Source organism: Haliotis rubra, unplaced genomic scaffold (genome assembly GCF_003918875.1).
Source record: "Haliotis rubra isolate DU_JTF1 unplaced genomic scaffold, ASM391887v1 Scf194, whole genome shotgun sequence".
Lineage (NCBI taxonomy): Eukaryota > Metazoa > Mollusca > Gastropoda > Lepetellida > Haliotidae > Haliotis > Haliotis rubra.
Genome location: NW_025765936.1, coordinates 1,105,372 through 1,132,857, shown reverse-complemented (window position 1 = coordinate 1,132,857; position 27,486 = coordinate 1,105,372). Strand labels below are relative to the sequence as shown.

The 27,486-nt window shown below is 44.9% G+C and overlaps 2 protein-coding genes across 2 annotated transcripts; both read left to right on the top strand.

The window, feature by feature from the left end:
* Nucleotides 1-242: 242 nt before the first annotated feature.
* Nucleotides 243-13,689, top strand: LOC124274773. The gene is made up of 2 exons (XM_046710146.1): nucleotides 243-919; nucleotides 13,448-13,689. Exons 1-2 carry the CDS (start codon nucleotides 277-279, stop codon nucleotides 13,552-13,554), a joined length of 750 nt encoding a protein of 249 aa, XP_046566102.1. The 5' UTR covers nucleotides 243-276; the 3' UTR covers nucleotides 13,555-13,689.
* A 174-nt stretch (nucleotides 13,690-13,863) lies between these two features.
* LOC124274744 (histone-lysine N-methyltransferase EHMT2-like) lies at nucleotides 13,864-14,759 on the top strand. The gene is made up of 2 exons (XM_046710116.1): nucleotides 13,864-13,972; nucleotides 14,371-14,759. Exons 1-2 carry the CDS (start codon nucleotides 13,864-13,866, stop codon nucleotides 14,757-14,759), a joined length of 498 nt encoding a protein of 165 aa, XP_046566072.1.
* The last annotated feature ends 12,727 nt before the right edge of the window (nucleotides 14,760-27,486 follow it).

The window sequence follows — 27,486 nt, the reverse complement described above, 5'->3', positions numbered from 1 at the left end:
TCTATTTACAATATATTTGATGTTACTTTAACAGTGACAATACACAGAACAGTCTTGTATCTACGGAGTACTTGGCACTTATATCCATTTCAATATTCTCAGGTACGTATCGCAATGTCGGTTGTTATGCTGCCACGTGTAGGCACACTACTGGTGGAGCATGTGTTTCCCCGAGCTGGCATTCTGTCAAACACTTGAGTCGGGCTATATTACCACGTTTACCCGGCGGCGAGGCAGTCGTCCTCTTAGCTGCGCGCTAGACAGTACACGTGCACAATGGAGGTACCAACTATTATATTCATCAGTCTCGTGCTCTGCGGTGCCAAAGACGTACAGGCTGATGCCAGTTTGTCAGAGTTGGATACACGGGTTGGCCAGGTTGAAAGAGATATTGATGCATGGAAACTCACAACTGGTGGTAATCAGATTAGAATGATTAAGGACTTTAAAAAGTTTGAGTTGTCACTAAAAGAAGAACTGACCGGAACATTCGTCCCTACCCTGATAAGGCGTCTAGTCAACCGAGCAATTACTGACATCCTGACAGAAAAATATATTAGCAATATTATCAGCCGACGTGTTCTCCGTGAAGTTGACAGCCTGAAAGCTGACTTCATGACGCTGAATACACGTTGTGTGATGATGAGAAACGAGGTTGAATCGTGCATGGATGGCCTACAGAAAATCCAGCAGAAGTTACCCACAGACATGCAGAGTTTAACCTCTCAACTGAACCAGACCAAAGAAGATCTGCTTGATACAAAGGAAGTAATCAGTGGACTTACGGAGGACTTTATTACGCTGAATACAAGTTGTGGTATGAGGAAAGAGGTAAAACCGAGTGATGGAAATGAAGGTTCGTCATTGTCGCAGGTGTCACCCACGACTCCAACCACGACGTATCCTGGAACTACAACAGGTGAGACTGTTTGAAGAGCTTTGTCGCTTAATTAACAATCTATCTTGATAGTACAACCGTCAGATATGAGAATAAGAAGTTAAGTATAGAGGTTTACAAGGCATGTAAACGTTGGGTTAGCAGGTAAAACCAGCCTAGGGCTCACAAGGCATGTAAACGTTGGGTTAGCAGGTAAAGCCAGCCCAGGGCTTACAAGGCATGTAAACGTTGGGTTAGCAGGTAAAGTCAGCCTAGGGCTCACAAGGCATATAAACGTTGGGTTAGCAGGTAAAGCCAGCCTAGGGCTCACAAGGCATGTAAACGTTGGGTTAGCAGGTAAAGCCAACCTAGGGCTCACAAGGCATGTAAACGTTGGGTTTGCAGGTAAAGTCAGCATAGGGCTTACAAGGCATGTAAACGTTGGGTTAGCAGGTAAAGTCAGCCTAGGGCTCATAAGGCATGTAGACGTTGGGTTAGCAGGTAAAGCCAGCATAGGGCTTACAAGGCATGTAAACGTTGGGTTAGCAGGTAAAGCCAGCATAGGGCTCACAAGGCATGTAAACGTTGGGTTAGCGGGTAAAGCCAGCCCAGGGCTCACAAGGCATGTAAACGTTGGGTTAGCAGGTAAAATCAGCCTAGGGCTTACAAGGCATGTAAACGTTGGGCTATCAGGTAAAGCCAGCCTAGGGCTCACAAGGCATGTAGACGTTGGGTTAGCAGGTAAAGCCAGCCTAGGGCTTACAAGGCATGTAAACGTTGGGTTATCAGGTAAAGCCAGCCTAGGGCTCACAAGGCATGTAAACGTTGGGTTAGCAGGTAAAGCCAGCCTAGGGCTTACAAGGCATGTAAACGTTGGGTTATCAGGTAAAGCCAGCCTAGGGCTTACAAGGCATGTAAACGTTGGGTTAGCAGGTAAAGCCAGCCTAGGGCTTACAAGGCATGTAAACGTTGGGTTAGCAGGTAAAGCCAGCCTAGGGCTTACAAGGCATGTAAACGTTGGGTTAGCAGGTAAAGCCAGCCCAGGGCTTACAAGGCATGTAAACGTTGGGTTATCAGGTAAAGCCAGCCTAGGGCTTACAAGGCATGTAAACGTTGGGTTAGCAGGTAAAGTCAGCCCAGGGCTTACAAGGCATGTAAACGTTGGGTTATCAGGTAAAGCCAGCCTAGGGCTTACAAGGCATGTAAACGTTGGGTTAGCAGGTAAAGTCAGCCTAGGGCTCACAAGGCATGTAAACGTTGGGTTTGCAGGTTAAGCCAGCATAGGGCTCATAAGGCATGTACACGTTGGGCTATCAGGTAAAGCCAGCCTAGGGCTTACAAGGCATGCAAACATTGGGTTAGCAGGTAAAGTCAGCCTAGGGCTTACAAGGCATGTAAACGTTGGGTAAGCAGGTAAAGCCAGCCTAGGGCTCACAAGGCTTGTAAACGTTGGGTTAGCAGGTAAAGCCAGCCTAGGGCTTACAAGGCATGTAAACGTTGGGTAAGCAGGTAAAGCCAGCCTAGGGCTTACAAGGCATGTAAACGTTGGGCTATCAGGTAAAGCCAGCCTAGGGCTTACAAGGCATGTAAACGTTGGGTTAGCAGGTAAAGTCAGCCCAGGGCTTACAAGGCATGTAAACGTTGGGCTATCAGGTAAAGCCAGCCTAGGGCTTACAAGGCATGCAAACATTGGGTTAGCAGGTAAAGTCAGCCTAGGGCTTACAAGGCATGTAAACGTTGGGTAAGCAGGTAAAGCCAGCCTAGGGCTCACAAGGCATGTAAACACTGGGTTAGCAGGTAAAGTCAGCATAGGGCTTACAAGGCATGTAAACGTTAGGTTAGCAGGTAAAGTCAGCCTAGGGCTCATAAGGCATGTAAACGTTGGGTTAGCAGGTAAAGCCAGCCTAGGGCTCACAAGGCATGTAAACGTTGGGTTAGCAGGTAAAGTCAGCCCAGGGCTTACAAGGCATGTAGACGTTGGGTTAGCAGGTAAAGCCAGCCTAGGGCTTACAAGGCATGTAAACGTTGGGTTAGCAGGTAAAGTCAGCCTAGGGCTTACAAGGCATGCAAACGTTGGGTTAGCAGGTAAAGCCAGCCTAGGGCTCACAAGGCATGTAAACGTTGGGTTTGCAGGTAAAGCCAGCCTAGGGCTCACAAGGCATGTAAACGTTGGGTTAGCAGGTAAAGCCAGCCTAGGGCTTACAAGGCATGTAAACGTTTGGTTAGCAGGTAAAGTCAGCCCAGGGCTCACAGGGCATGTAAACGTTGGGTTAGCAGGTAAAGCCAGCCTAGGGCTCACAAGGCATTACACGTTGGGTTAGCAGGTAAAGTCAGCCGACGGCTCACAAAGCATGCAAACGTTGGGTTAGCAGGTAAAGCCAGCCTAGGGCTTACAAGGCATGTAAACGTTGGGTTTGCAGGTAAAGCATGCCTAGGGCTCACAAGGCATGTAAACGTTGGGTTATCAGGTAAAGCCAGCCTAGGGCTTACAAGGCATGTAAACGTTGGGTTAGCAGGTAAAGCCAGCATAGGGCTTACAAGGCATGTGAACGTTGGGTTAGCAGGTAAAGCCAGCCTAGGGCTTACAAGGCATGTAAACGTTGGGTTAGCAGGTAAAGCCAGCCTAGGGCTTACAAGGCATGTAAACCTTGGGTTAGCAGGTAAAGCCAGCCTAGGGCTCACAAGGCATGTAAACGTTGGGTTAGCAGGTAAAGTCAGCCTAGGGCTTACAAGGCATGTAAACGTTGGGTTTGCAGGTAAAGCATGCCTAGGGCTCACAAGGCATGTAAACGTTGGGTTATCAGGTAAAGCCAGCCTAGGGCTTACAAGGCATGTAAACGTTGGGTAAGCAGGTAAAGCCAGCCTAGGGCTCACAAGGCATGTAAACATTGGGTTAGCAGGTAAAGTCAGCCTAGGGCTTACAAGGCATGTAAACGTTAGGTTAGCAGGTAAAGTCAGCATAGGGCTCATAAGGCATGTAAACGTTGGGTTAGCAGGTAAAGCCAGCCTAGGGCTCACAAGGCATGTAAACGTTGGGTTAGCAGGTAAAGTCAGCCCAGGGCTTACAAGGCATGTAGACGTTGGGTTAGCAGGTAAAGCCAGCCTAGGGCTTACAAGGCATGTAAACGTTGGGTTAGCAGGTAAAGTCAGCCTAGGGCTTACAAGGCATGCAAACGTTGGGTTAGCAGGTAAAGCCAGCCTAGGGCTTACAAGGCATGTAAACGTTGGGTTTGCAGGTAAAGCATGCCTAGGGCTCACAAGGCATGTAAACGTTGGGTTAGCAGGTAAAGCCAGCCTAGGGCTTACAAGGCATGTAAACGTTGGGTTAGCAGGTAAAGCCAGCATAGGGCTTACAAGGCATGTAAACGTTGGGTTAGCAGGTAAAAGCCAGCCTAGGGCTTACAAGGCATGTAAACGTTGGGTTAGCAGGTAAAGCCAGCCTAGGGCTCACAAGGCATGTAAACCTTGGGTTAGCAGGTAAAGCCAGCCTAGGGCTTACAAGGCATGTAAACGTTGGGTTAGCAGGTAAAGTCAGCCTAGGGCTTACAAGGCATGTAAACGTTGGGTTTGCAGGTAAAGCCAGCCTAGGGCTCACAAGGCATGTAAACGTTGGGTTAGCAGGTAAAGCCAGCCTAGGGCTTACAAGGCATGTAAACGTTGGGTTAGCAGGTAAAGCCAGCCTAGGGCTTACAAGGCATGTAAACGTTGGGTTAGCAGGTAAAGTCAGCATAGGGCTTACAAGGCATGTAAACGTTGGGTTAGCAGGTAAAAAGCCAGCCTAGGGCTCACAAGGCATGTAAACGTTGGGTTAGCAGGTAAAAGTCAGCCTAGGGCTTACAAGGCATGTAAACGTTGGGTTAGCAGGTAAAAAGCCAGCCTAGGGCTTACAAGGCATGTAAACGTTGGGTTAGCAGGTAAAGTCAGCCTAGGGCTTACAAGGCATGTAAACGTTGGGTTAGCAGGTAAAGCCAGCCTAGGGCTCACAAGGCATGTAAACGTTGGGTTAGCAGGTAAAGCCAGCCTAGGGCTCACAAGGCATGTAAACGTTGGGTTAGCAGGTAAAGCCAGCCTAGGGCTTACAAGGCATGTAAACGTTGGGTTAGCAGGTAAAAAGTCAGCCTAGGGCTCACAAGGCATGTAAACGTTGGGTTAGCAGGTAAAGCCAGCCTAGGGCTTACAAGGCATGTAAACGTTGGGTTAGCAGGTAAAGCCAGCCTAGGGCTCACAAGGCATGTAAACGTTGGGTTAGCAGGTAAAGCCAGCCTAGGGCTTACAAGGCATGTAAACGTTGGGTTAGCAGGTAAAGTCAGCCTAGGGCTCACAAGGCATGTAAACGTTGGGTTAGCAGGTAAAAAGCCAGCATAGGGCTTCACAAGGCATGTAAACGTTGGGTTAGCAGGTAAAAGCCAGCATAGGGCTCACAAGGCATGTAAACGTTGGGTTAGCAGGTAAAGCCAGCCTAGGGCTCACAAGGCATGTAAACGTTGGGTTAGCAGGTAAAGTCAGCCTAGGGCTTACAAGGCATGTAAACGTTGGGTTAGCAGGTAAAAAGCCAGCCTAGGGCTCACAAGGCATGTAAACGTTGGGTTAGCAGGTAAAAAGCCAGCCTAGGGCTTACAAGGCATGTAAACGTTGGGTTAGCAGGTAAAAAAGCCAGCCTAGGGCTTACAAGGCATGTAAACGTTGGGTTAGCAGGTAAAGCCAGCCTAGGGCTTACAAGGCATGTAAACGTTGGGTTAGCAGGTAAAGCCAGCCCAGGGCTTACAAGGCATGTAAACGTTGGGTTATCAGGTAAAGCCAGCCTAGGGCTCACAAGGCATGTAAACGTTGGGTTAGCAGGTAAAGCCAGCATAGGGCTTACAAGGCATGTAAACGTTGGGTTAGCAGGTAAAGCCAGCCTAGGGCTCACAAGGCATGTAAACGTTGGGTTAGCAGGTAAAGCCAGCCCAGGGCTTACAAGGCATGTAAACGTTGGGTTAGCAGGTAAAGCCAGCCCTAGGGCTTACAAGGCATGTAAACGTTGGGTTAGCAGGTAAAAGCCAGCCCAGGGCTTACAAGGCATGTAAACGTTGGGTTAGCAGGTAAAAGCCAGCCTAGGGCTTACAAGGCATGTAAACGTTGGGTTAGCAGGTAAAGTCAGCCTAGGGCTTACAAGGCATGTAAACGTTGGGTTAGCAGGTAAAGCCAGCCTAGGGCTTACAAGGCATGTAAACGTTGGGTTTACAAGGCAGGTAGCAAAAGCCAGCCTAGGGCTTACAAGGCATGTAAACGTTGGGTTAGCAGGTAAAGTCAGCCTAGGGCTTACAAGGCATGTAAACGTTGGGTAAGCAGATGCAAAGCCAGCCCTAGGGCTTACAAGGCATGTAAACGTTGGGTTAGCAGGTAAAAGCCAGCCTAGGGCTTACAAGGCATGTAAACGTTGGGTTAGCAGGTAAAAAGCCCAGCCTAGGGCTTACAAGGCATGTAAACGTTGGGTTATCAGGTAAAGCCAGCCTAGGGCTTACAAGGCATGTAAACGTTGGGTTAGCAGGTAAAGCCAGCCTAGGGCTTACAAGGCATGTAAACGTTGGGTTAGCAGGTAAAGCCAGCCTAGGGCTTACAAGGCATGTAAACGTTGGGTTAGCAGGTAAAGTCAGCCTAGGGCTTACAAGGCATGTAAACGTTGGGTTAGCAGGTAAAGCCAGCCTAGGGCTCACAAGGCATGTAAACGTTGGGTTAGCAGGTAAAGTCAGCCCAGGGCTTACAAGGCATGTAAACGTTGGGTTAGCAGGTAAAGCCAGCCTAGGGCTTACAAGGCATGTAAACGTTGGGTTAGCAGGTAAAGTCAGCCTAGGGCTTACAAGGCATGCAAACGTTGGGTTAGCAGGTAAAGCCAGCCTAGGGCTCACAAGGCATGTAAACGTTGGGTTTGCAGGTAAAGCCAGCCTAGGGCTCACAAGGCATGTAAACGTTGGGTTAGCAGGTAAAGCCAGCCTAGGGCTTACAAGGCATGTAAACGTTTGGTTAGCAGGTAAAGTCAGCCCAGGGCTCACAGGGCATGTAAACGTTGGGTTAGCAGGTAAAGCCAGCCTAGGGCTCTACAAGGCATGTAAACGTTGGGTTAGCAGGTAAAGTCAGCCGACGGCTCACAAAGCATGTAAACGTTGGGTTAGCAGGTAAAAAGCCAGCCTAGGGCTTACAAGGCATGTAAACGTTGGGTTTTGCAGGTAAAGCAGCCTAGGGCTCACAAGGCATGTAAACGTTGGGTTATCAGGTAAAGCCAGCCTAGGGCTTACAAGGCATGTAAACGTTGGGTTAGCAGGTAAAGCCAGCATAGGGCTTACAAGGCATGTGAACGTTGGGTTAGCAGGTAAAGCCAGCCTAGGGCTTACAAGGCATGTAAACGTTGGGTTAGCAGGTAAAGCCAGCCTAGGGCTTACAAGGCATGTAAACCTTGGGTTAGCAGGTAAAGCCAGCCTAGGGCTCACAAGGCATGTAAACGTTGGGTTAGCAGGTAAAGTCAGCCTAGGGCTTACAAGGCATGTAAACGTTGGGTTTGCAGGTAAAGCATGCCTAGGGCTCACAAGGCATGTAAACGTTGGGTTATCAGGTAAAGCCAGCCTAGGGCTTACAAGGCATGTAAACGTTGGGTAAGCAGGTAAAGCCAGCCTAGGGCTCACAAGGCATGTAAACATTGGGTTAGCAGGTAAAGTCAGCCTAGGGCTTACAAGGCATGTAAACGTTAGGTTAGCAGGTAAAGTCAGCATAGGGCTCATAAGGCATGTAAACGTTGGGTTAGCAGGTAAAGCCAGCCTAGGGCTCACAAGGCATGTAAACGTTGGGTTAGCAGGTAAAGTCAGCCCAGGGCTTACAAGGCATGTAGACGTTGGGTTAGCAGGTAAAGCCAGCCTAGGGCTTACAAGGCATGTAAACGTTGGGTTAGCAGGTAAAGTCAGCCTAGGGCTTACAAGGCATGCAAACGTTGGGTTAGCAGGTAAAGCCAGCCTAGGGCTTACAAGGCATGTAAACGTTGGGTTTGCAGGTAAAGCATGCCTAGGGCTCACAAGGCATGTAAACGTTGGGTTATCAGGTAAAGCCAGCCTAGGGCTTACAAGGCATGTAAACGTTGGGTTAGCAGGTAAAGCCAGCATAGGGCTTACAAGGCATGTGAACGTTGGGTTAGCAGGTAAAGCCAGCATAGGGCTTACAAGGCATGTAAACGTTGGGTTAGCAGGTAAAGCCAGCCTAGGGCTTACAAGGCATGTAAACCTTGGGTTAGCAGGTAAAGCCAGCCTAGGGCTCACAAGGCATGTAAACGTTGGGTTAGCAGGTAAAGTCAGCCTAGGGCTTACAAGGCATGTAAACGTTGGGGTAAAAAGTTTAGAGGTAAAGCATGCCTAGGGCTCACAAGGCATGTAAACGTTGGGTTATCAGGTAAAGCCAGCCTAGGGCTTACAAGGCATGTAAACGTTGGGTAAGCAGGTAAAGCCAGCCTAGTGCTCACAAGGCATGTAAACATTGGGTTAGCAGGTAAAGTCAGCATAGGGCTTACAAGGCATGTAAACGTTAGGTTAGCAGGTAAAGTCAGCATAGGGCTCATAAGGCATGTAAACGTTGGGTTAGCAGGTAAAGCCAGCCTAGGGCTCACAAGGCATGTAAACGTTGGGTTAGCAGGTAAAGTCAGCCCAGGGCTTACAAGGCATGTAGACGTTGGGTTAGCAGGTAAAGCCAGCCTAGGGCTTACAAGGCATGTAAACGTTGGGTTAGCAGGTAAAGTCAGCCTAGGGCTTACAAGGCATGCAAACGTTGGGTTAGCAGGTAAAGCCAGCCTAGGGCTCACAAGGCATCTAAACGTTGGTTTTGCAGGTAAAGCCAGCCTAGGGCTCACAAGGCATGTAAACGTTGGGTTAGCAGGTAAAGCCAGCCTAGGGCTTACAAGGCATGTAAACGTTGGGTTAGCAGGTAAAGTCAGCCCAGGGCTCACAAAGCATGCAAACGTTGGGTTAGCAGGTAAAGCCAGCCTAGGGCTTACAAGGCATGTAAACGTTGGGTTTGCAGGTAAAGCATGCCTAGGGCTCACAAGGCATGTAAACGTTGGGTTATCAGGTAAAGCCAGCCTAGGGCTTACAAGGCATGTAAACGTTGGGTTAGCAGGTAAAGCCAGCATAGGGCTTACAAGGCATGTGAACGTTGGGTTAGCAGGTAAAGCCAGCATAGGGCTTACAAGGCATGTAAACGTTGGGTTAGCAGGTAAAGTCAGCCTAAGGCTTACAAGGCATGTAAACCTTGGGTTAGCAGGTAAAGCCAGCCTAGGGCTCACAAGGCATGTAAACGTTGGGTTAGCAGGTAAAGTCAGCCTAGGGCTTACAAGGCATGTAAACGTTGGGTTTGCAGGTAAAGCCAGCCTAGGGCTCACAAGGCATGTAAACGTTGGGTTAGCAGGTAAAGCCAGCCTAGGGCTTACAAGGCATGTAAACGTTGGGTAGGCAGGTAAAGTCAGCCCAGGGCTCACAGGGCATGTAAACGTTGGGTTAGCATGTAAAGTCAGCCGAGGGCTCACAAGGCATGTAAACTTTGGGTTAGAAGGTAAAGTAAGCCTAGGGCTCACAAGGCATTTTTCCATGACGCCCTGGACATGTTCAGGGTCGTACCATGGATGGACCTCGGAGTCAAAACCACATCTCAGGTTGAGTCGACCAGCAACTCATTAAAGACTTGAGTAAATCAAGTAGTCGCTCAGGGAGGCCAATACAATGAAGAGACTTCAGAATCCATTCGTTAGGGACAGAGTCGTATGCTTTTTTGTAGTCAATCCAGCACATGGAGAGGTTGCGGTGATATGTTTAGCCTCTTCCAAAATCATTTTCTGTACAAGAAGTTGATCCTTGCACCCCCAACATCCCTTTCTTGCTCTCTTCTGCTCTCTGTAAATTATATCATTGGAAGAGCAGTAAGATGACACAAGGTTTGTCAAACACTCTGGGAATATTTTGTATTGTGTATTCAAACATGTGATAGGGCGGAAGTTTTTGGGATCAGTCAAGTCTCCTTTCTTGGAGAGAAGTATTGTGCGACCTTTGCAGAACCATGGAGGAACATCACCTGTGTCCACGAGAGTATTGAAACAGTGTAGTAATGGTGTTCGGACACAGGGGGACAGTTTCCAATACCGGTTTCGAATGCCATCAGGCCCTGGAGCTGTATTAGATTTGGACTTTTTTATAACACTTTTCAGGCAATCTGGTCAGATGTAACAGACAAACGACCTAGTTACCTTCTCATGCATTGCATGGTCATAATCACGGACCCATGGTGCCTCAAGGTTGCAGTTGCCGGGTACAGACCACAACTGTTTCCAGAACCTTTCATTGGCACCCATAGGAGGCCGTTTGTCATGTTCACCATCACCCTTTGTTTTCAGTTGCCTGTAGAAGTGCTTTTCATTGTTTCTAAAAAGTTTATTTTGTTTGATGAATTTATTTTTCTTTTCCCATCTTTCAGTCCAAACCTTTATTTTGGCCCTAAGGGAATCGACAATTTGGAGAAGTACCTTTTCTTTTGTTGTCTTGTATTGTAATATAAATTTTCTCCAAATTGACTTTTGTCGTTTTGACATTGGACTCCCTGATGATCTTAACTTCAGACACAGCTCACTCCAGGAAATGTATTTTCTAGTTTCCGTTAGTTTTACTTGAAACCGGTTTTTCTTTGTTGTATTGTTCTTAGTATTAGATGTTTTTTCTTTGAAACTGTGTGAATATTCTCCAAGGTTCGAGCGGCAGGATAGACACAACAATTAACTTCATGTAATGAACAGTCCGATGAAAGTTTCATAGAAATAATATCATTTAATAAATTGATTTCATTTTTGGGAAAAGATTCATTTGTTTGTTTAATTGGCCTCCGATTTTCTAAAGGTATGCCAGATATTTCATCATAAATAGAATGAAACAAAATATACACAGGATTTTCGGAAAGATCTGCAACTGAGGAAGAGGAAGAGTGAGGGTCTGAAATTTCGGGGCCAATGGGCTCTATGCCGGAAGAGTTTCCATCAGCAAGAGGAAAGAGGTTGACACGGACGTCCATTAGAAGTTTTGGGTCTGCTGCCACTTGAGCATGCAAAGGTTCCTGACGGGCACCAGTTGTGGGTTGAACTGGCTCACGGGGCAAGAGATTTTAGCCGCCGGAATTGATCTCGGAGATTTTGCTCCGTCAGGTAAGCATACATGGGCATGGCATTGTCCCAATGCAGCTTCAGCGACTTGCCAGTGATACGTGGATTTTCAGGCCATCCTGTCGCTCTCGCACACTCAAGTAGTTTGGTTTTAAGGTGGTTTGACCAAGATATTCTTGGTCGGGTTCTGTGCCTTCCCCTGGGGCAAGTCCCATCTCCAGTATGGTTGGTGTCACTACCGGAGGAAGGCTGACTGGGCTACGGAAGTGAACTTAAACTTTCCTTTTGGCTGTCTGTAACCCAGTGAAAAAACAGCTTCGGGGGTCAGCCCTAACTGGGTGATGGACGTTTGGTTCAGGGAATATAATCCCCCCATCTAGGCCCACCACGGAGAGGCGTACATCATCAGGCCCTTATTATTATAATTATCATTATTAATTAGCGTGTGACTCGTCATGCTCCAACGCACACAGGGACTTGGTTCGTTCCCAGCGCAACTTCGGCCACGTTTAACAGTACCTCAGCCAGTTTATTGTATCAGTCGGAATTTTACAATGAATGAATGAATGAATGACTTATAGCAAAAATTAAGAGCAAGAATTATAAGTGAATTAATGAAGAAGTAAGGAAAAAGAACAACAGAAAGAAATACATATGTGAATGAATGAAAGAATAAATGATACACCACGGCCACCCCTCCCCAAACATGTTAAAGAACGCAAACCTATCGGTAGAACACATGTGTTAACATCAGCTGTCCTTTTTTTTAAAATCTACTTTGAGACATTTTTACATTAGTATTTAATTCAGATATATTATTGCATGTGTGGAATGGCATGGACATTGACAGAATGTTAACTGACACTGTCACACACCCCTCAAAAACAGAAAGTTTAAAACTATCACAAAGCCTTGTAAACACCTTTCCAGTTTTGTCAAATACTAAGATCAACCAGAAAGAAAGCAGCTTTAGAACTATAACACTCAAGCATCACAAGCATCAATGGCGGATCAGAACAGATCACACACCTCAAATACACCCTAACTATGTTTTTAAAGTTATAAAACTACCACTATTACTTGCAAACACCTTTCAACTAAAGGTATATTTCCCTTCTAAAATTTAAATAGCGATAGAATTTAGTCTTTCTTCACTGTGTACCGAGAACTGAAGCCAGTGAGCTACAACATGCCGACTTGCAACTTTACTACAAATCTACTGCACTAATACTGACACTAATAACAATTATTTGACTTAAAATGAAGTGACAGAATAGGTAACTTATCTTCTACAGGTAGGTTTTCAGTTGTCACAACACTCAGCGAATGTAATCAGCTGTTGAAAATAAACCGGGCTCAATCTTAAAAACTAAGCTGCCGCCATATTGGCTGCACTGGTCACGTGACGAGCCGAGGCATACGCTAAGGGGTTTTCGAGGAGTGACCACTCCCCGTTATATAGTCTGACACCAACTTTAAACTGTGTTGCACAAACACCAAGTCAAGTTGCCATGCTACCCTTCACACTGCGAGATAAACACTGAAGTTTAATCTGCTTCACATTAGAATTTACGGAATTGTCTAAAATACCATGTACACTAAACAGGGAGGGTGGGCTGGGGTGGGGTGGGGACATCAAGGAAAGGCATTTTGAATTCCAGTCACGGTTATCAATTCAAACTTAACAGATGGTGATTCCATAAGGAGGAGTAGGTACTGGCTAGCGACCAGTTATCGCTGCGTACCAGTTATCCCAACACCTGGCTGTAGCGCTTGAGAAGACAGCATGATTTGTACTTTCGTAGTATTTCACACACTGACATATCACTAAAGCTATAGGCTACGAGAGGTAAAATCAAACAGGTGTTGGCGATTACTGGTCGCTGGCCAGTATAGTGCAGATGCTTTTGTTTGTTTATCTATTTTTTCTTTCAGTGTAATAATGTGAATAATCATGTATGTTTATATATGAAGTCCCCGTAGTATATATAGTCGCCCCTAACCTAACCCTAACCCTGTAGGCGAACAGATTCTTGAGTTTCTCCGTTCATGTTTATGTTCAAAACAAAATAATAACAATTTATTCAGTTACAACATTTCAACAAAGAGGAGCATCTGAGCTTTTTACTTTTAATTGCACAGCTTATTACATTTTCAGATTCAAACTGTAAAAATAAATTTAGGTAGTGTTCCTTTTTTTCCCCTTTTTGCAGAGGCACGTGGTCTTGATGAACAGGTATCTCAGTCAAATCAAACCATATATATTTAATACCTCTGCTATAACAAATGTATTTAGAATTTATCCCTACAAAATATTAAAAGGCAAAACATGTGGGAAGGCGAAAACTGAGGGTAGTACTTATAATGCTTATGTGCTATGTATAGTTTTCTGAACAACATATTCCCTGTTTCAGCCTCGACTGATCCAAGCCAGAGCAAGACGGTTCCACCAGTGACGACACAAGACTCCGATCTACACGGTAGGTGGGAAAACTCAACAGGCAGGAAGCTCAGTCCTTAATTCTCCTTGCATTTAACATGCTGGTGTATATATACCCGTGGAGATTCTGACTTGAGGGATGAGTCTAACCTATGGTATCGATCAACGTTCATGCTGTCAATCACAGGATTTCAAACTGTAAAAACTAAATTTAGGAAGTGTACCTTTTTTCCTCAACAGACACGTGGTCTCGATGAATTGTTCTGTCAATCAAATTGAACGAAATATATATTTAATACATCTTCCATAACAGATGTATTTAGAGTTTGATAATGCATAATACTGAAAGGCAAAACATATGTGGAAAGGCGAAAACTGTGGGTATGCGCCATGTATAGTTTTCTGATCAACATATTCCCTGTTTCAGCCTCGACTGATCCGAGCCAGAGCAAGACGGTACCACCAAAGCCAGTGGCGACACAAGACTCTGATCTATGGGGTAGGTGGGAGAACCCAGCAGGCAGGAAACTATAAGTCCTTAATTCTCCCTGCGTTTAACACGCTGATGTACATACCCGTGGAGATTCTTACATTAACCGGGTATTTATGCTGAGGTCGCCATCAGACAGCTGGAATACTGCTGAGTGTGGCGTTAAACAACAAACAAAACACTGTGACATAAACCAACGCTTATCTTATTACCCTAATATATACCAAACAACAGTTGTACTGACATTATCAACTTGTAAAGTGCAACACACGTTAACACTCTCCAGCCGTACACACAATATTGCAACATCTGGCTCTAACAGAGAGTTATGTATTCAACACACCATCGTTAATTCCAGAAACCACATGTTGACATTCCCGTCATGTTGTATTGTTGTCCATCACCAGCAACAGACCGTGACCTCTACTCCGCCAGTAGGGACGGTGACCTGGAGAGAGTGAAGCGGATCCTGGTAGCGGGTAACGTGGACATCAACACTAGAGGAGGATGGAGCAGCACAACACCAGTGATGGAGGCGGCACTCAGGGGTCACAGAGATGTGGTGGCGTTCCTGGTGGGTAGAGGGGCTGATGTGTCACTAGTGGACAGGGACGGTGACAACATCCTTCACTTGGCCTGTATAGATGGAGACTGGGAGACCGTGAAGCTGATCCTGTCCCTGAACGTGGTGGACATCAACGCCAGGAACAACAACGGGTGGACAGCGGCCTTCTGGGCGAGACGCGGGAGACGTCAGCGAGTGTTGGATCTCCTGGTTTCACGTGGTGCTCACTGAAGTCAGTGTGGTGTTGGTGTGGACAGAGACGGAGCACATGTCGTCACTGACACTGACGAGGTGTGTGCCGTTTACGTAGTCGTGTGTCACGATTCACATGATTTCCTTTTCCTTTGTGAATATAAATAAAACTTGTTGAATGTATTTTCACACTTTTTGTCATTTGTTGTGTTTGGAACCTCGCGTGATCAGGTAAGAAAATTGTGAAGTGAGTGTAAACATAAACGGTGAGTGATTGTACACAAACGTCGTCCGTCTTAACATAATTCTGTGTTAAATGTGAAACAGACAACAACAAACAGTTTGTTTACATGTCGCTGCACTCTGTGACCTCAGACTGAGCCGAGATTCACCCAGATGACGTGGCGCCATTTGTACTGTGACAGTGACGTCACACTGGTGGTGACGTCACAAATATACACTGAGGTGCCCGGCGGTCTTCTCAACAAGATAGGACATAGAGCAGCGCAATGCTGGCTTCGTGCCATACAACATATTTGTCAAATACCATTATGTGGTCGGGAAGGATACGTTAGATCGTTTAACAAAGGAAGAATGGACATTTGTAGCTAATTCTACCGTGACATTTAAGTATGTTCGTTTTTGATTGGCTGTTACTAAAAAATTAGAAGTGAGAAATTTTCAATAACCGCTTCTGAGAGCCAGTTCACTGCGCTTAGGAATATTGAGAGCCGGTTTACTACGCAAGGGTAATGAGTGCATATTTAAAACGCGTTTTATTCATGGTGCATATGTCATGGTAGAATGGGGATAATCCTATTGTCTTAACATTTTGGAAGTAATTATAGTTGATTGAACGCTGCTAAATGAAACATTCTAATTTTTTAGTAACAGCCAATCAAAAAGGAACATACTTAAATGTCATGGCAGAATTAGCTACAAATGAAACATTTAGCAGCGTTCAATCAACTATAATCATTTCCAAAATGTAAACACAATAGGATTATCTCCAAATTACTGCTGAAATTTAACCCTTTTGGTGCCACAGCGAAATGTACCCTTACTTCAGTGACTAAACACACAGTATACAAAATAAAAACTTATAACAATCATCACCCAAATCATCTCAGCTTTATTAATTCAATGGATGCCAGGAAGACAAATATTTCCCCCACTTCTCTGTTTCTTGATGTAACATTGCTATTTAGACAAAGTACAATTGCTGATATGCCCGGTAAGAATTATATACCTCGTAAATCTCGCCATTTTTGACTAATGAAGCCATTCTCTGCATCGTTTACTGTATGTTGCAAATGTAAATATCAGATAGTTACCCGTTGAACTGAATTGAAAAATTGTCTATTAGAGATCACTGGTATGTGGTCTTTTTTAGCAAATCGACAATGGTTATTCTGAAACGTCCCCTTTAACCCTGAAATCGTTTGGACTGTCTCGGAAGTAGGCAAACACAAATCCCGAAGTGAGCTCTGCGTTATGTTTGATAGTGTTTACAGAATCATGTTTCACGTAAGCTGGTCATCAGACGCCTGTTACGTCACAAATATTTAACACTCAGCTGCAACGCACACATCCCTGAATTCCTCATGCATTTAAAATCATTTGCCTGATGGTCTTTGTCACCAGTTCAAATAGTGTTTTTGATATTAACCCCCTTGATGCTGTTCAAATAATGTTGATGATATTAACCCCCTGAATGCCGTTCAAATAATGATGATATTCAACCCCTAGATGCCGTTAAAAATTGTTGATGATATTAACCCCTGGATGCCGTTTAAATAATGTTGATTATATTAACCCCTGGATGCCGTTCAAATAATATTAATAACATTAACCCCCTGAATGCCCTTCAAATAATGTTGATGATATTAACCCCCTGGATGCCGTTCAAATTATGTTGATTATATTAACCCCCTGGATGCCGTTCAAATAATGTTGATAATATTAACCCCCTGAATGCCGTTCAAATAATGATGATATTAAACCCCTGGATGCCATTCAAATAATGTTGATGATATTAACCTCTGGATGCCGTTCAAATAATGTTGATGATATTAACCCCTGGATGCCATTCAAATAATGTTGATGATATTAACCCCTGGATGCCGTTCAAATAATGTTGATGATATTAACCCTGGATGCCGTTCAAATAATGTTGATGATATTAACCCCCTGGAAGCCGTTCAAATAATGATGATATTAACCCCTGGATGCCGTTCAAATAATGTTGATATTAACCCCCTGGATGCCGTTCAAATCATGTTGATCATATTAACCCCTGAATGCCGTTCACATAATGTTGATGATATTAACCTCTGGATGTCGTTCAAATAATGTTGATGATATTAACCCCTGGATGCCATTCAAATAATGTTGATGATATTAACCTCTGGATGCCGTTCAAATAATGTTGATGATATTAACCCCTGAAAGCCATTCAAATAATGTTGATGATATTAACCCCTGGATGCCGTTCAAATAATGTTGATGATATTAACCTCTGGATGCCGTTCAAATAATGTTGATGATATTAACCCCCTGGAAGCCGTTCAAATAATGATGATATTAACCCCTGGATGCCGTTCAAATAATGTTCATATTAACCCCCTGGATGCCGTTCAAATAATGTTGATGATATTAACCCCTGAATGCCGTTCAAATAATGTTGATGATATTAACCTCTGGATGCCGTTCAAATAATGTTGATGATATTAACCCCCTGGATGCCGTTCAAATAATGATGATATTAACCCCTGGATGCCGTTCAGATAATGATGATATTAACCCCCTGGATGCCGTTCAAATAATGATGATATTAATCCCTGGATGCCGTTCAAATAATGTTGATCATATTAAACCCCTGGATGCCGTTCAAATAGTGTTGATGATATTAACCCCTGGATGCCGTTCAAATAGTGTTGATGATATTAACCCCCTGGATGCCGTTCAAATAATGTTGATCATATTAACCCCCTGGATGCCGTTCAAATAATGTTGATCATATTAACCCCTGGATGCCGTTCAAATAGTGTTGATGATATTAACCCCTGGATGCCGTTCAAATAGTGTTGATGATATTAACCCCCTGGATGCCGTTCAAATAATGTTGATCATATTAACCCCCTGGATGCCGTTCAAATAATGTTGATCATATTAACCCCCTGGATGCCGTTCAAATAGTGTTGATGATATTAACCCCTGGATGCCGAGTTGTTGTGTTTGTTCTGACACACAAGTCTGAAAAGTGAACGTTGTGCGAAAGTCTTACTCACGCGGCCCTAAATCTACCTTAGGCTATAAAAGTGCACAGTAATGTAGAATATTTAATTAAATTCCCTATCCGATGCATCTGTGAAAATCCGTGTTAGACCTGATTTAACTGGAATCATGCTGAGCCCAACTCACTCACTCATTCCATAAGCGACCCATAAAGAATTGGTCTTTAATAACCGACGCTTGTCTTAAGAGACGACTAACGGGATCAGGTGGCCAGGCTGGCTGATTTGGTTGACACATGTCATCGGTTCCCAATTGTGCAGATCGATGCTCATATTGTTGAACACAGGATTGTCTCGAATATTTACAGACCGCCGCCATATAGCAGGAATACTGTTGAACAACAACAACCAACAAATCAACCAATCCTATCCGATGAGTGAGTGAGTGAGTGAGTTTAGTTTTACGCCGCACTCAGCAATATTCCAGCTTTATGGTGGCGGTCTGTAAATAATCTAGTCTGGACCAGACAATCCAGTGATCAACAGCATGAGCATCGATCTGCGCAATTTGGGACCGATGACATGTGTCAACCAAGCCAGCGAGCCTGACCACCCGATCCCGTTTGTCGCCTCTTACGACAAGCATGGGTTACCGAAGACAAATATTCTAACCCGGATCTTCACGGGTATAATCCTATCCGATTGGATAAATTCAAATATTGAATGTAAATACTAAGCCGGCTTGAAAAGTTGTCCGAAATTTTGTTATGGGTGAAACGTTTTGGCTGCCATTCTTTCCACAGAACATGAAAGGAATGAGTTACGATTTAAATAATGCCCTTATAGATAAACAAAATGTTCTAAAGCACGTGTTGCAGTTATGCCAACGTTTCATCTAACACTTGTGTAGGGGGCTAGAGATATGGTGTACTGCGCTAAATGTGTCACTTTCGTCTGTAAATATTGTTCAAACAAGCCAAAAAAATGCAAAGGATAAAAAAGCCCAAAACATATAGCCTATGTCCATCTATGGCATCATATTGAATAAGGCTAAATGTAATAATTTTTCACCTGATGAAGGAGTAAGTCTATACCCTGAAACGTGTTCCCGATAACAAAAACGTTGACATTCATAAAACTCTCTTCCTTATGTTTATGGCTTCTAAATAGCATTCAAAGACCTGAAGGCTTAATGTAGATAATGAAATTAGCTTTGCGAAAAAAATATCTGAAATATACGTAAAATGTACATTATCATACTTAAACTGATAGTATGCTGGTGAGGGTGGGGCTGGTCAGTTATGACGGGGTGAAGGTGGGGCTGGTCAGTTATGACGGGGAGAGGGTGCGGCTGGTCAGTTATGACGGGGTGAGGGCGGGGCTGGTCAGCTATGACAGGGTGAGGGTGGGGACAGTCAGTTATGACGGGGTGAGGGTGGGGCTGGTCAGTTATGACGGGGTGAGGGTGGGGCCAGTCAGTTATGATGGGTGAGGGTGGGGGGTGACCGGGTGAGGGCAGTTATGACGGGGTGAGGGTGGGGTCTGGTCAGTTATGACGGGGTGAGGGTTGGGCCAGACAGTAATGATGGGGTAAGGGTGGAGCTGGTCAGTTATGACGGGGTGAGGTTGGGGCTATTCAGTTATGATGGGGTGAGGGTGGGGCTGGTCAGTTATGACGGGGTGAGGGTGGGGCTGGTCAGTTATGACAGGGTGATGGTGGGGCTGGTCAATTATGACGGGGTGATGGTGCAGCTGGTCAGTTATGACGGGGGTGAGGCAGGGCTGGTCAGTTATGACAGGGTGAGGGTGGGGACGGTCAGTTATGACAGGGGTGAGGTGGGGGCTGGTCAGTTATGACGGGGTGATGATGGGGCTGGTCAGTTATGATGGGGTGAGGGTGGGGCTGGTCAGTTATGACAGGGTGAGGGCAGGGCTGGTCAGTTATGACAGGGTGAGGGTGGGGCTAGTCAGTTATGATGGGGTGAGGGTGGGGCTGGTCAGTTATGACGGGGTGAGGGTGGGGCTGGTCAGTTATGATGGGATGAGGGTGGGGCTAGACAGTTATGACAGGGGGAGGGTGGGACTGATCAGCTATGACGGGGTGAGGGTGGGGCTGGTCAGTTATGATGGGGTGAGGGTGGGGCTGGTCAGTTATGACGGGGTGAGGCAGGGCTGGTCAATTATGACGGGGTGATGGTGCGGCTGGTCAGTTATGACAGGGGTGAGGGTGGGGGCTGGTCAGTTATGACAAAGGTGAGGGTGGGGATGGTCAGTTATGACGGGGTCAGGGTGGGGCTGGTCAGTTATGACAGGGGTGATGGTGGGGCTGGTCAGTTATGACAGGGAGGGAGAGGGTGGGGCTGGTCAGTTATGACGGGGTGAGGGCAGGGGCTGGTCAGTTATGACAGGGGTGAGGGTGGGGCTAGTCAGTTATGATGGGGTGAGGGTGGGGCTGGTCAGTTATGACAGGGGTGAGGTGGGGCTGGTCAGTTATGATGGGATGAGGGTGGGGCTGGTCAGTTATGACGGGGGAGAGGGTGGGGCTGGTCAGTTATGACAGGGGAGACAGTAGGGCTGGTCAGTTATGACAGGGGTGAGGGTGGGGCTTGGTCAGTTATGACGGGAGAGGGTGGGACTGGTCAGCTATAACGGGGAGAGGGAGAGGGTGGGGCTGGTCAGTTATGACAGGGGTGAGGGTGGGGCTGGTCAGTTATGATGGGATGAGGGTGGGGCTGGTCAGTTATGATGGGATGAGGGTGGGGGCTAGTCCAGTTATGACGGGGGGGAGGTGGGACTGATCAGCTATGACAGGGTGAGGGGTGGGGCTGGTCAGTTCTGATGGAGAGGTGGGGCTGGTCAGTTATGACGGGGTGATGGTGGGGTTGGTCAGTTATGACAGAGGGTGAGGTGGGGCTGGTCAGTTATGACAGGGGAGAGGTGGGGCTGGTCAGTTATGACAGGGGGAGACAGTAGGGCTGGTCAGTTATGACAGGGTGAGGTGGGGCTTGTCAGTTATGACAGGTGAGGGTGGGACTGGTCAGCTATGCCGGGGAGAGGGTGGGGCTGGTCAGTTATGACAGGGGTGAGGGTGGGACTGATCAGTTATGACAGGAGAGTGTGGGACTGATCAATTATGACAGGAGAGGGTGGGTCTGATCAGTTATGACAGGGTGAGAGGTGGGACTGATCAGTTATGACTGGAAGTGATGGTGGGGCTGGTCAGTTATGACGGGGTGAGGTCAGGGGCTGGTCAGTTGTGACAGGGGAGAGGTGGGGCTGGTCAGTTATGACAGGGAGAGGGTGGGGCTGGTCAGTTATGACGGGGAGAGAGGGTGGGGCTGGTCAGTTATGACAGGGGAGAGGGTGGGGCTGGTCAGTTATCACGGGGAGAGGGTGGGACTGATCAGTTATGACGGGGGAGAGGTGGGACTGGTCAGTTATAACGGGGAGAGGGTGGGGCTGGTCAGTTAGTTACTTGACAGGGGAGAGGGTGGGGCTGGTCAGTTATGCCGGAGAGAGGGTGGGACTGATCAGTGATCAGTGATGACAGGAGAGGGTGGGACTGATCAGTTATGACAGGGAGATGGTGGGGCTGGTCAGTTATGACGGGAGAGAGAGGTGGGACTGATCAGTTATGACGGGGTTAGGGTGGGGCTGGTCAGTTATGATGGGATGAGGTTTGGGCTGGACAGTTATGACAGGTTGAGGGGGGAGAGTGGGACTGATCAGCTATGACAGGGGTGAGGTGGGGCTGGTCAGTTCTGATGGGGAGAAAGTAGGGCTGGTCAGTTATGACGGAGGTGAGGGTGGGTCTGATCAGTTATGACAGGGGTTAGGGTGGGGCTGGTCAGTTATGACGGGGTGATGGTGGGGTTGGTCAGTTATGACGGGGTGAGGTGGGGCTGCTCAGTTATGACGGGGGCGAGGTGGGGCTGGTCAGTTATGACAGGGAGAAAGTGGGGGCTGGTCAGTTATGACGGGGGTGAGGTGGGTCTGATCAGTTATGACGGGGTGAGGGTGGGACTGATCAGTTATGACGGGGTGATGGTGGGGCTGGTCAGTTATGACGGGGGGTGAGGGGTGGTCAGTTGTGACGGGGAGAGGGGGCTGGTCAGTTATGACGGGGGAGAGGGTGGGGCTGGTCAGTTATGACGGGGAGAGGGTGGGGCTGGTCAGTTATGCCGGGGAGAGGGTGGGGCTTGTCAGTTATTATGACAGGGTGAGGGTGGGACTGATCAGTTATGACGGGAGAGTGTGGGACTGATCAATTATGACGGGAGAGGGTGGGGCTTGTCAGTTATGACGGGGTGAGGTTGGGGCTGGTCAGTTATGACGGGGAGAGGGTGGGGCTGGTCAGATATGACGGGGAGAAGGCTTGACTGATCAGTTATGACTTTGGAAGGGTTGGGTTGGTCAGTTATGACGGGGTGAGGGTGGGGCTGGTCAGTTCTGACGGGGAGAGTGTGGGACTGATCAGTTTTGACAGGGTGAGGGTTGGACTGATCAGTTATGACAGTGTGAGGGTGGGACTGATCAGTTATGACAGGGTCCTATCTAAATGAGTCTGTGGATGCCCAGTGGGGGTGTAAGAAATCTGGGGTAAAGTTACCAATGGGAAAAGGTGAAAGACGAAACAATCGCCATGCTGGCTGTGTTTTCACCCAGGCTGTTACCTCGCCACAAGCACCAAATACAACAGGGACTTCCACACAGATGTAACGACAAGGTATTTCTGCTGTTGGTGAAAAACACTAGACCCTACTCAACCTGCCAAGTCTTTTATTACCATACGCAATGCAGCACATCACATTGTGCAGAGAACAAGGTGAAGGTCACACCATGGTATGACTGATGTCACGTGAACACACTCGGTGACGTAAGCTATATCACACTGTTATACTGGGAAATGCATCCCTGAAACGTACGAAAAGTATAACAAATCTGTTACTGTTGTAATTGGCAGCGGAATCGGAATCTGCAACATTCCACATGAGCGTGATCATCCTGGAAATTGTCCAAGAAAGACTACCAAGCGCTGTTTTCAGCGAGAATGTAAACAAATACGTAAATCTTTCCTTTTTTCACCTCCCGTCGCGGAGTGTGTCAGTTCGCTCACTCTGCTTTAAAACGTTTAGGTGCCTTTGTCAACCCGCCAAAGTACTAGAATTTATATTTCACTACGAATGTAATCCCAAATGCATTAAACACGTCACAATTTAATTCTGGACTCACAAAAGTCCAGAAACTCTCCGCACTGTGGACACTTTCTGACAAGGGATTTGACCAAATGGAACATGCAGTTGTTATGAATACATGCCAAGGATGAAAAATGAAAAAGAAAATCCGAAAACTTTTAATTTAAACTCGCTCGCCCATGGGCGAGCGAGTTTAAATTTAAAGTTTTCGAAGATTTTTTTGTGCATTTTTTCATCCTTGGCATGTATTCATAACAACTGCATGTTCCATTTGGTCAAATCCCTTGTCAAGAAAGTGTCCACAGTGCGGAGAGTTTCTGGACTTTTGTGAGTCCAGAATTAAATTATGACGTGTTTTGTTATTAACGACGCTACTATTCCCAATCTGGATAAGACCCGACATACCCAGCAGGCACATCAACGTCATACCCAGCAGGCACATCAACGTCATACCCAGCAGGCACATCAACGTCATACCCAGCAGGCACATCAACGTTGTTTCAACGTTGAGAATAGGTTGGTCCTCAACGTTGAAATTAGATTGAAAATAGGTTGTATATGAAAGTTTTTTAGACGTAGATGTCCGACGTGGAATCAACGTTGAAGTCTGACCTATTATCAACGTTGAAAAAAGGTTGTATATGAAAGTTTTTTAGACGTAGATATCCGACGTGGAATCAACGTTGAAGTTTGACCTATTATCAACGTTGAAAAAAGGTTGTATATGAAAGTTTTTTAGACGTAGATATCCGACGTGGAATCAACGTTGAAGTTTGACATATTATTAACGTTGAAAATGGGTTGTTCCGTGGTTGTGTCTGGGAGGTATTACGCTTTCCTGTAAATAGACTCGCACTTCATCTTTAAACTACCTTAAAGTAGCACCAAACTCATGCATCCACCCAAAAAGCTACCTGCAATAAACAGTGTTCACACATAAAATTGCAGTAAAAATATTTACCTGATAAAATACTTGGTTAAAATTCCACGTTCAATATAATGTTCATTTAAGTTTTATGTCAGTTGGACGTATAATTCCAGTAAGAAGAAAAGAGTATTCCAAATTAAGAAAAACTATTTACTGTTGTATTGTTATCTTGAAAAGGTGGAAATTGTCCCGAGAAGACATTTTGTCTGAATTTCAGCTATTAGACAGACCTCTGAATAAACACAATGCAATTACTTTCACCATGAAAGGGATCCAAGATGAACAGGAACTATACCTGAAGACAGTACATAAAACCAGTCACTTTTTATGAAATCTTTATGAACACAAACGCACACAGAGAAACGTGGTTTAAAGCATAATGTAAAACATCACACATGACATAGTCTGTTGGTGATCTCTGTTGTGATAATAACACAATATCATCTGCATATAGCATTAAACTGACATACAGCTTCTCTTCTTTCTGCCACTCCCTGCCTGGCGGTCAGGTGGATACTTCAGAAACGTTCCTAACTCTTTCTTGAAATTTGCTTCGGATGCATTCCCATCTCATTCCCATGAGATAGGACACATTCTGAAATTTTATATTTAAATACATGAATAATTTTATATGGACTGACTGACTGACTGAGTTTAGTTTTACGCCGCTTTTAGCAATATTCCAGCAATATCACGGCGGGGGACACCAGAAATGGGCTTAACACATTGTGCCCATGTGGGGAATCGAACCCTGGTCTTCGGTGTGACGAGCCAACGCTTTAACCACTAGGCTACCCCACCGCCCCAATTTTATATGGAAGATATATTGTCTTAAATGATTCAAGTATCTGTTTAATCAATCACTTGAAAGGTTCATTTCACTGCTGTAACTTGCCATGTGAACATATGAACAGCATCAATACAAAATGTGACGAAAAATGTAAACAATTTATATTTTCAACTAAAGGAATGGAAGTTTTCTTAAACATTTTCAAAGAAAATCCTCAATTGCAAGTTGATTATTCAATTAGACTATGAATTAGGATGAATTAGACGATGCTTTACTGTCATATATTATTTGAGATGAGAGATGATTGAATACAACCTTGTATTCTTAAAAGAAAACTTGCCGTTTTGCCCATCAACATTCATTCTTGACATCAAATTGTTTGACATTGTCCTGCAAAACAATGGAAGATTGTTGTTATTCTGTCAGATTTAGTTTTCTTTAGAGATTCTCGGAAACGATTATTTCAAATTAAATAGGAGTTGTACTGATGTAGCAATTTTGCTAACAGGAGTCATAAATTGTAACAAAAGCCATTTTAAATTAAATGATAAGAAAACAAAATGGGTGGTGGTTCACAGGTCAAAGAACAAGTCTATTGTGGGAGGTCTTCCAACACCATTTATTCCCAAACACAAGGAAGTATGGATCATGGAGTTCTGAAAACAATAATGAGCTCTCATAAGTATACAATATATTCCCTATTATCTACTCTGTCTCTCTTTGTCATTTGTACACTCATAAAACTCAGATAAATAACTTCTTCATAATTCAGAAATGTTTACACTTAATCTCTTATAGGAACGCTTAGAAAATCTCTCATATAATGAATTATGTGTGCATATTATATCTGCGACGTCATAACTATGCTTCTCTCAATCATGAACAATAAAATAATGAGATTAAACTCTACACTGCCAGAAATAATCTATCATACCCTGAATAATAAGACACTGAATAACATCTCTTACAACTCCCAATCTACACTCAAAAAAGACTTAAATGTACTCGTAAACAAACATCGCTGGCACACGCAAATTCTTGGAAACAGTGTATCTCTGACTCTCAATTCCAAGAAATGGAAGTCCTACTCTATTTGACCAAAGGGGTGACAGGTGGCCCAAACATATTGAAATGTAGGTCATACACTGAAAATAACTCTGATTTAAAACACTACAAATATACACCTTCTCTCTAATATACTCGATAGATGATCTTGACAAGGGAACATGTACATAAAATCCTGATATCTAACAATACCTGTATTCTAAATAATGGACTCTTCCAAATCTCAGTATGTTTCACTGCACTCTCCTACCCATCGCTGTGCCGGAGTGTGGTTTCACTGCACATTTAAATGCAAAATAATGAAAAACCTACACTTTGACAATAATAAAGAAGCATCATATTCAAATTCTACAGCTGACCAAATACCTGAAGAGTGTGTCTCCCAGCAATAAACATCTATACATGTATATCTCTATAAATTTATGACTTCTGTCCCCTCGCGTGCTTTCTCGCATCCAGCTCTTTACGGCGAAAAACAATATGGCGCCAAGCAAGGGAGTGCTCATTAAACTAAACATCTCCGGGAGAAATCATTGTCAAATTATTCTCTTACATGATCAACCTTTGTGGTGGATATACTGGAAACAAGTGAAATGTTAAAAACATGTTACCTTAGCTTTGCTCCTTTTATGTGATCCACAAAATTGATGCCACTCAGTCTTCGAAGATGAGATTTCTGCAAATTCCATTAAAATGATATCTTATTTCATAATTAAATGTTCCTTACTAAATTACTTCTTTTGTATGTAACATTTTAACCTTTAAGAGACATGAATCATCACATCCCTTCCAAACAAGTGTAAGAATGAAAGTCTGTGAGTGCAGTTTTGTTAATTGTCCCATCAAAGAATCATTAGTGAAGTTACACATTTTGTAAATAAATAAAAGTTCAAATAAATTATATGCAATTTCATCCTTAACAAAGACTTGCACAAGACATTTTGATGTGAATTTTCGTTGCATGATCTGAGAAAGATTTCCTTTCGCCATTCTCCACCCCCCACCCCCCAAAAATATGCATATGTATACAGGGTTCAGAGCGTGCTCAATCCATAATTTACTGATAGACTTATTCAAACGAACAAATGTTCATAATAATGTGATGCAATATAAAATGTTGATAAATTCTATTCGATTTTGTATAGCTGCCCTTAGGGACCGTTCATAACGTATGGCTTGGGGGTGATGATGATTTTTATGAAGAAGCATGTACAATGTGAATTACCCTTTCCCCCCCCCCCCTCCCCCCTTAAAGTGTATGTACGAAATAAGTGACGCCCCACCCTGCATGTCATGTACAATATCTATGACGCCCTCTCCCCTTCCCATAATTTCTAAGCATCATATTAAACATAGTGCGTGTGTACAAAAATGCTGACCCCCTTAGCTCCCCTGAACAAAATGGGTGACACCGCCACCTGCAGCCATATAATTATGAATGGTCCCTTATATTGATGTACTTCATTGATTATTTGAAAATGTATATTTGCAAAATTCAAATCAGGTGATGGGTACGAAGGGAAATCTTATTCGATTATATAATAAAATGCCA

Bases quoted from the DNA above. Each gene is read 5' to 3' on its own strand.
- LOC124274744 (XM_046710116.1), top strand. From the start codon at position 13,864: ATGTATAGTTTTCTGATCAACATATTCCCTGTTTCAGCCTCGACTGAT. The intron at 13,973-14,370 runs GTAGGTGGGAGA...GTCCATCACCAG, and splicing joins ACAAGACTCTGATCTATGGG to CAACAGACCGTGACCTCTAC.
- LOC124274773 (XM_046710146.1), top strand. From the start codon at position 277: ATGGAGGTACCAACTATTATATTCATCAGTCTCGTGCTCTGCGGTGCC. The intron at 920-13,447 runs GTGAGACTGTTT...TCCCTGTTTCAG, and splicing joins GTATCCTGGAACTACAACAG to CCTCGACTGATCCAAGCCAG.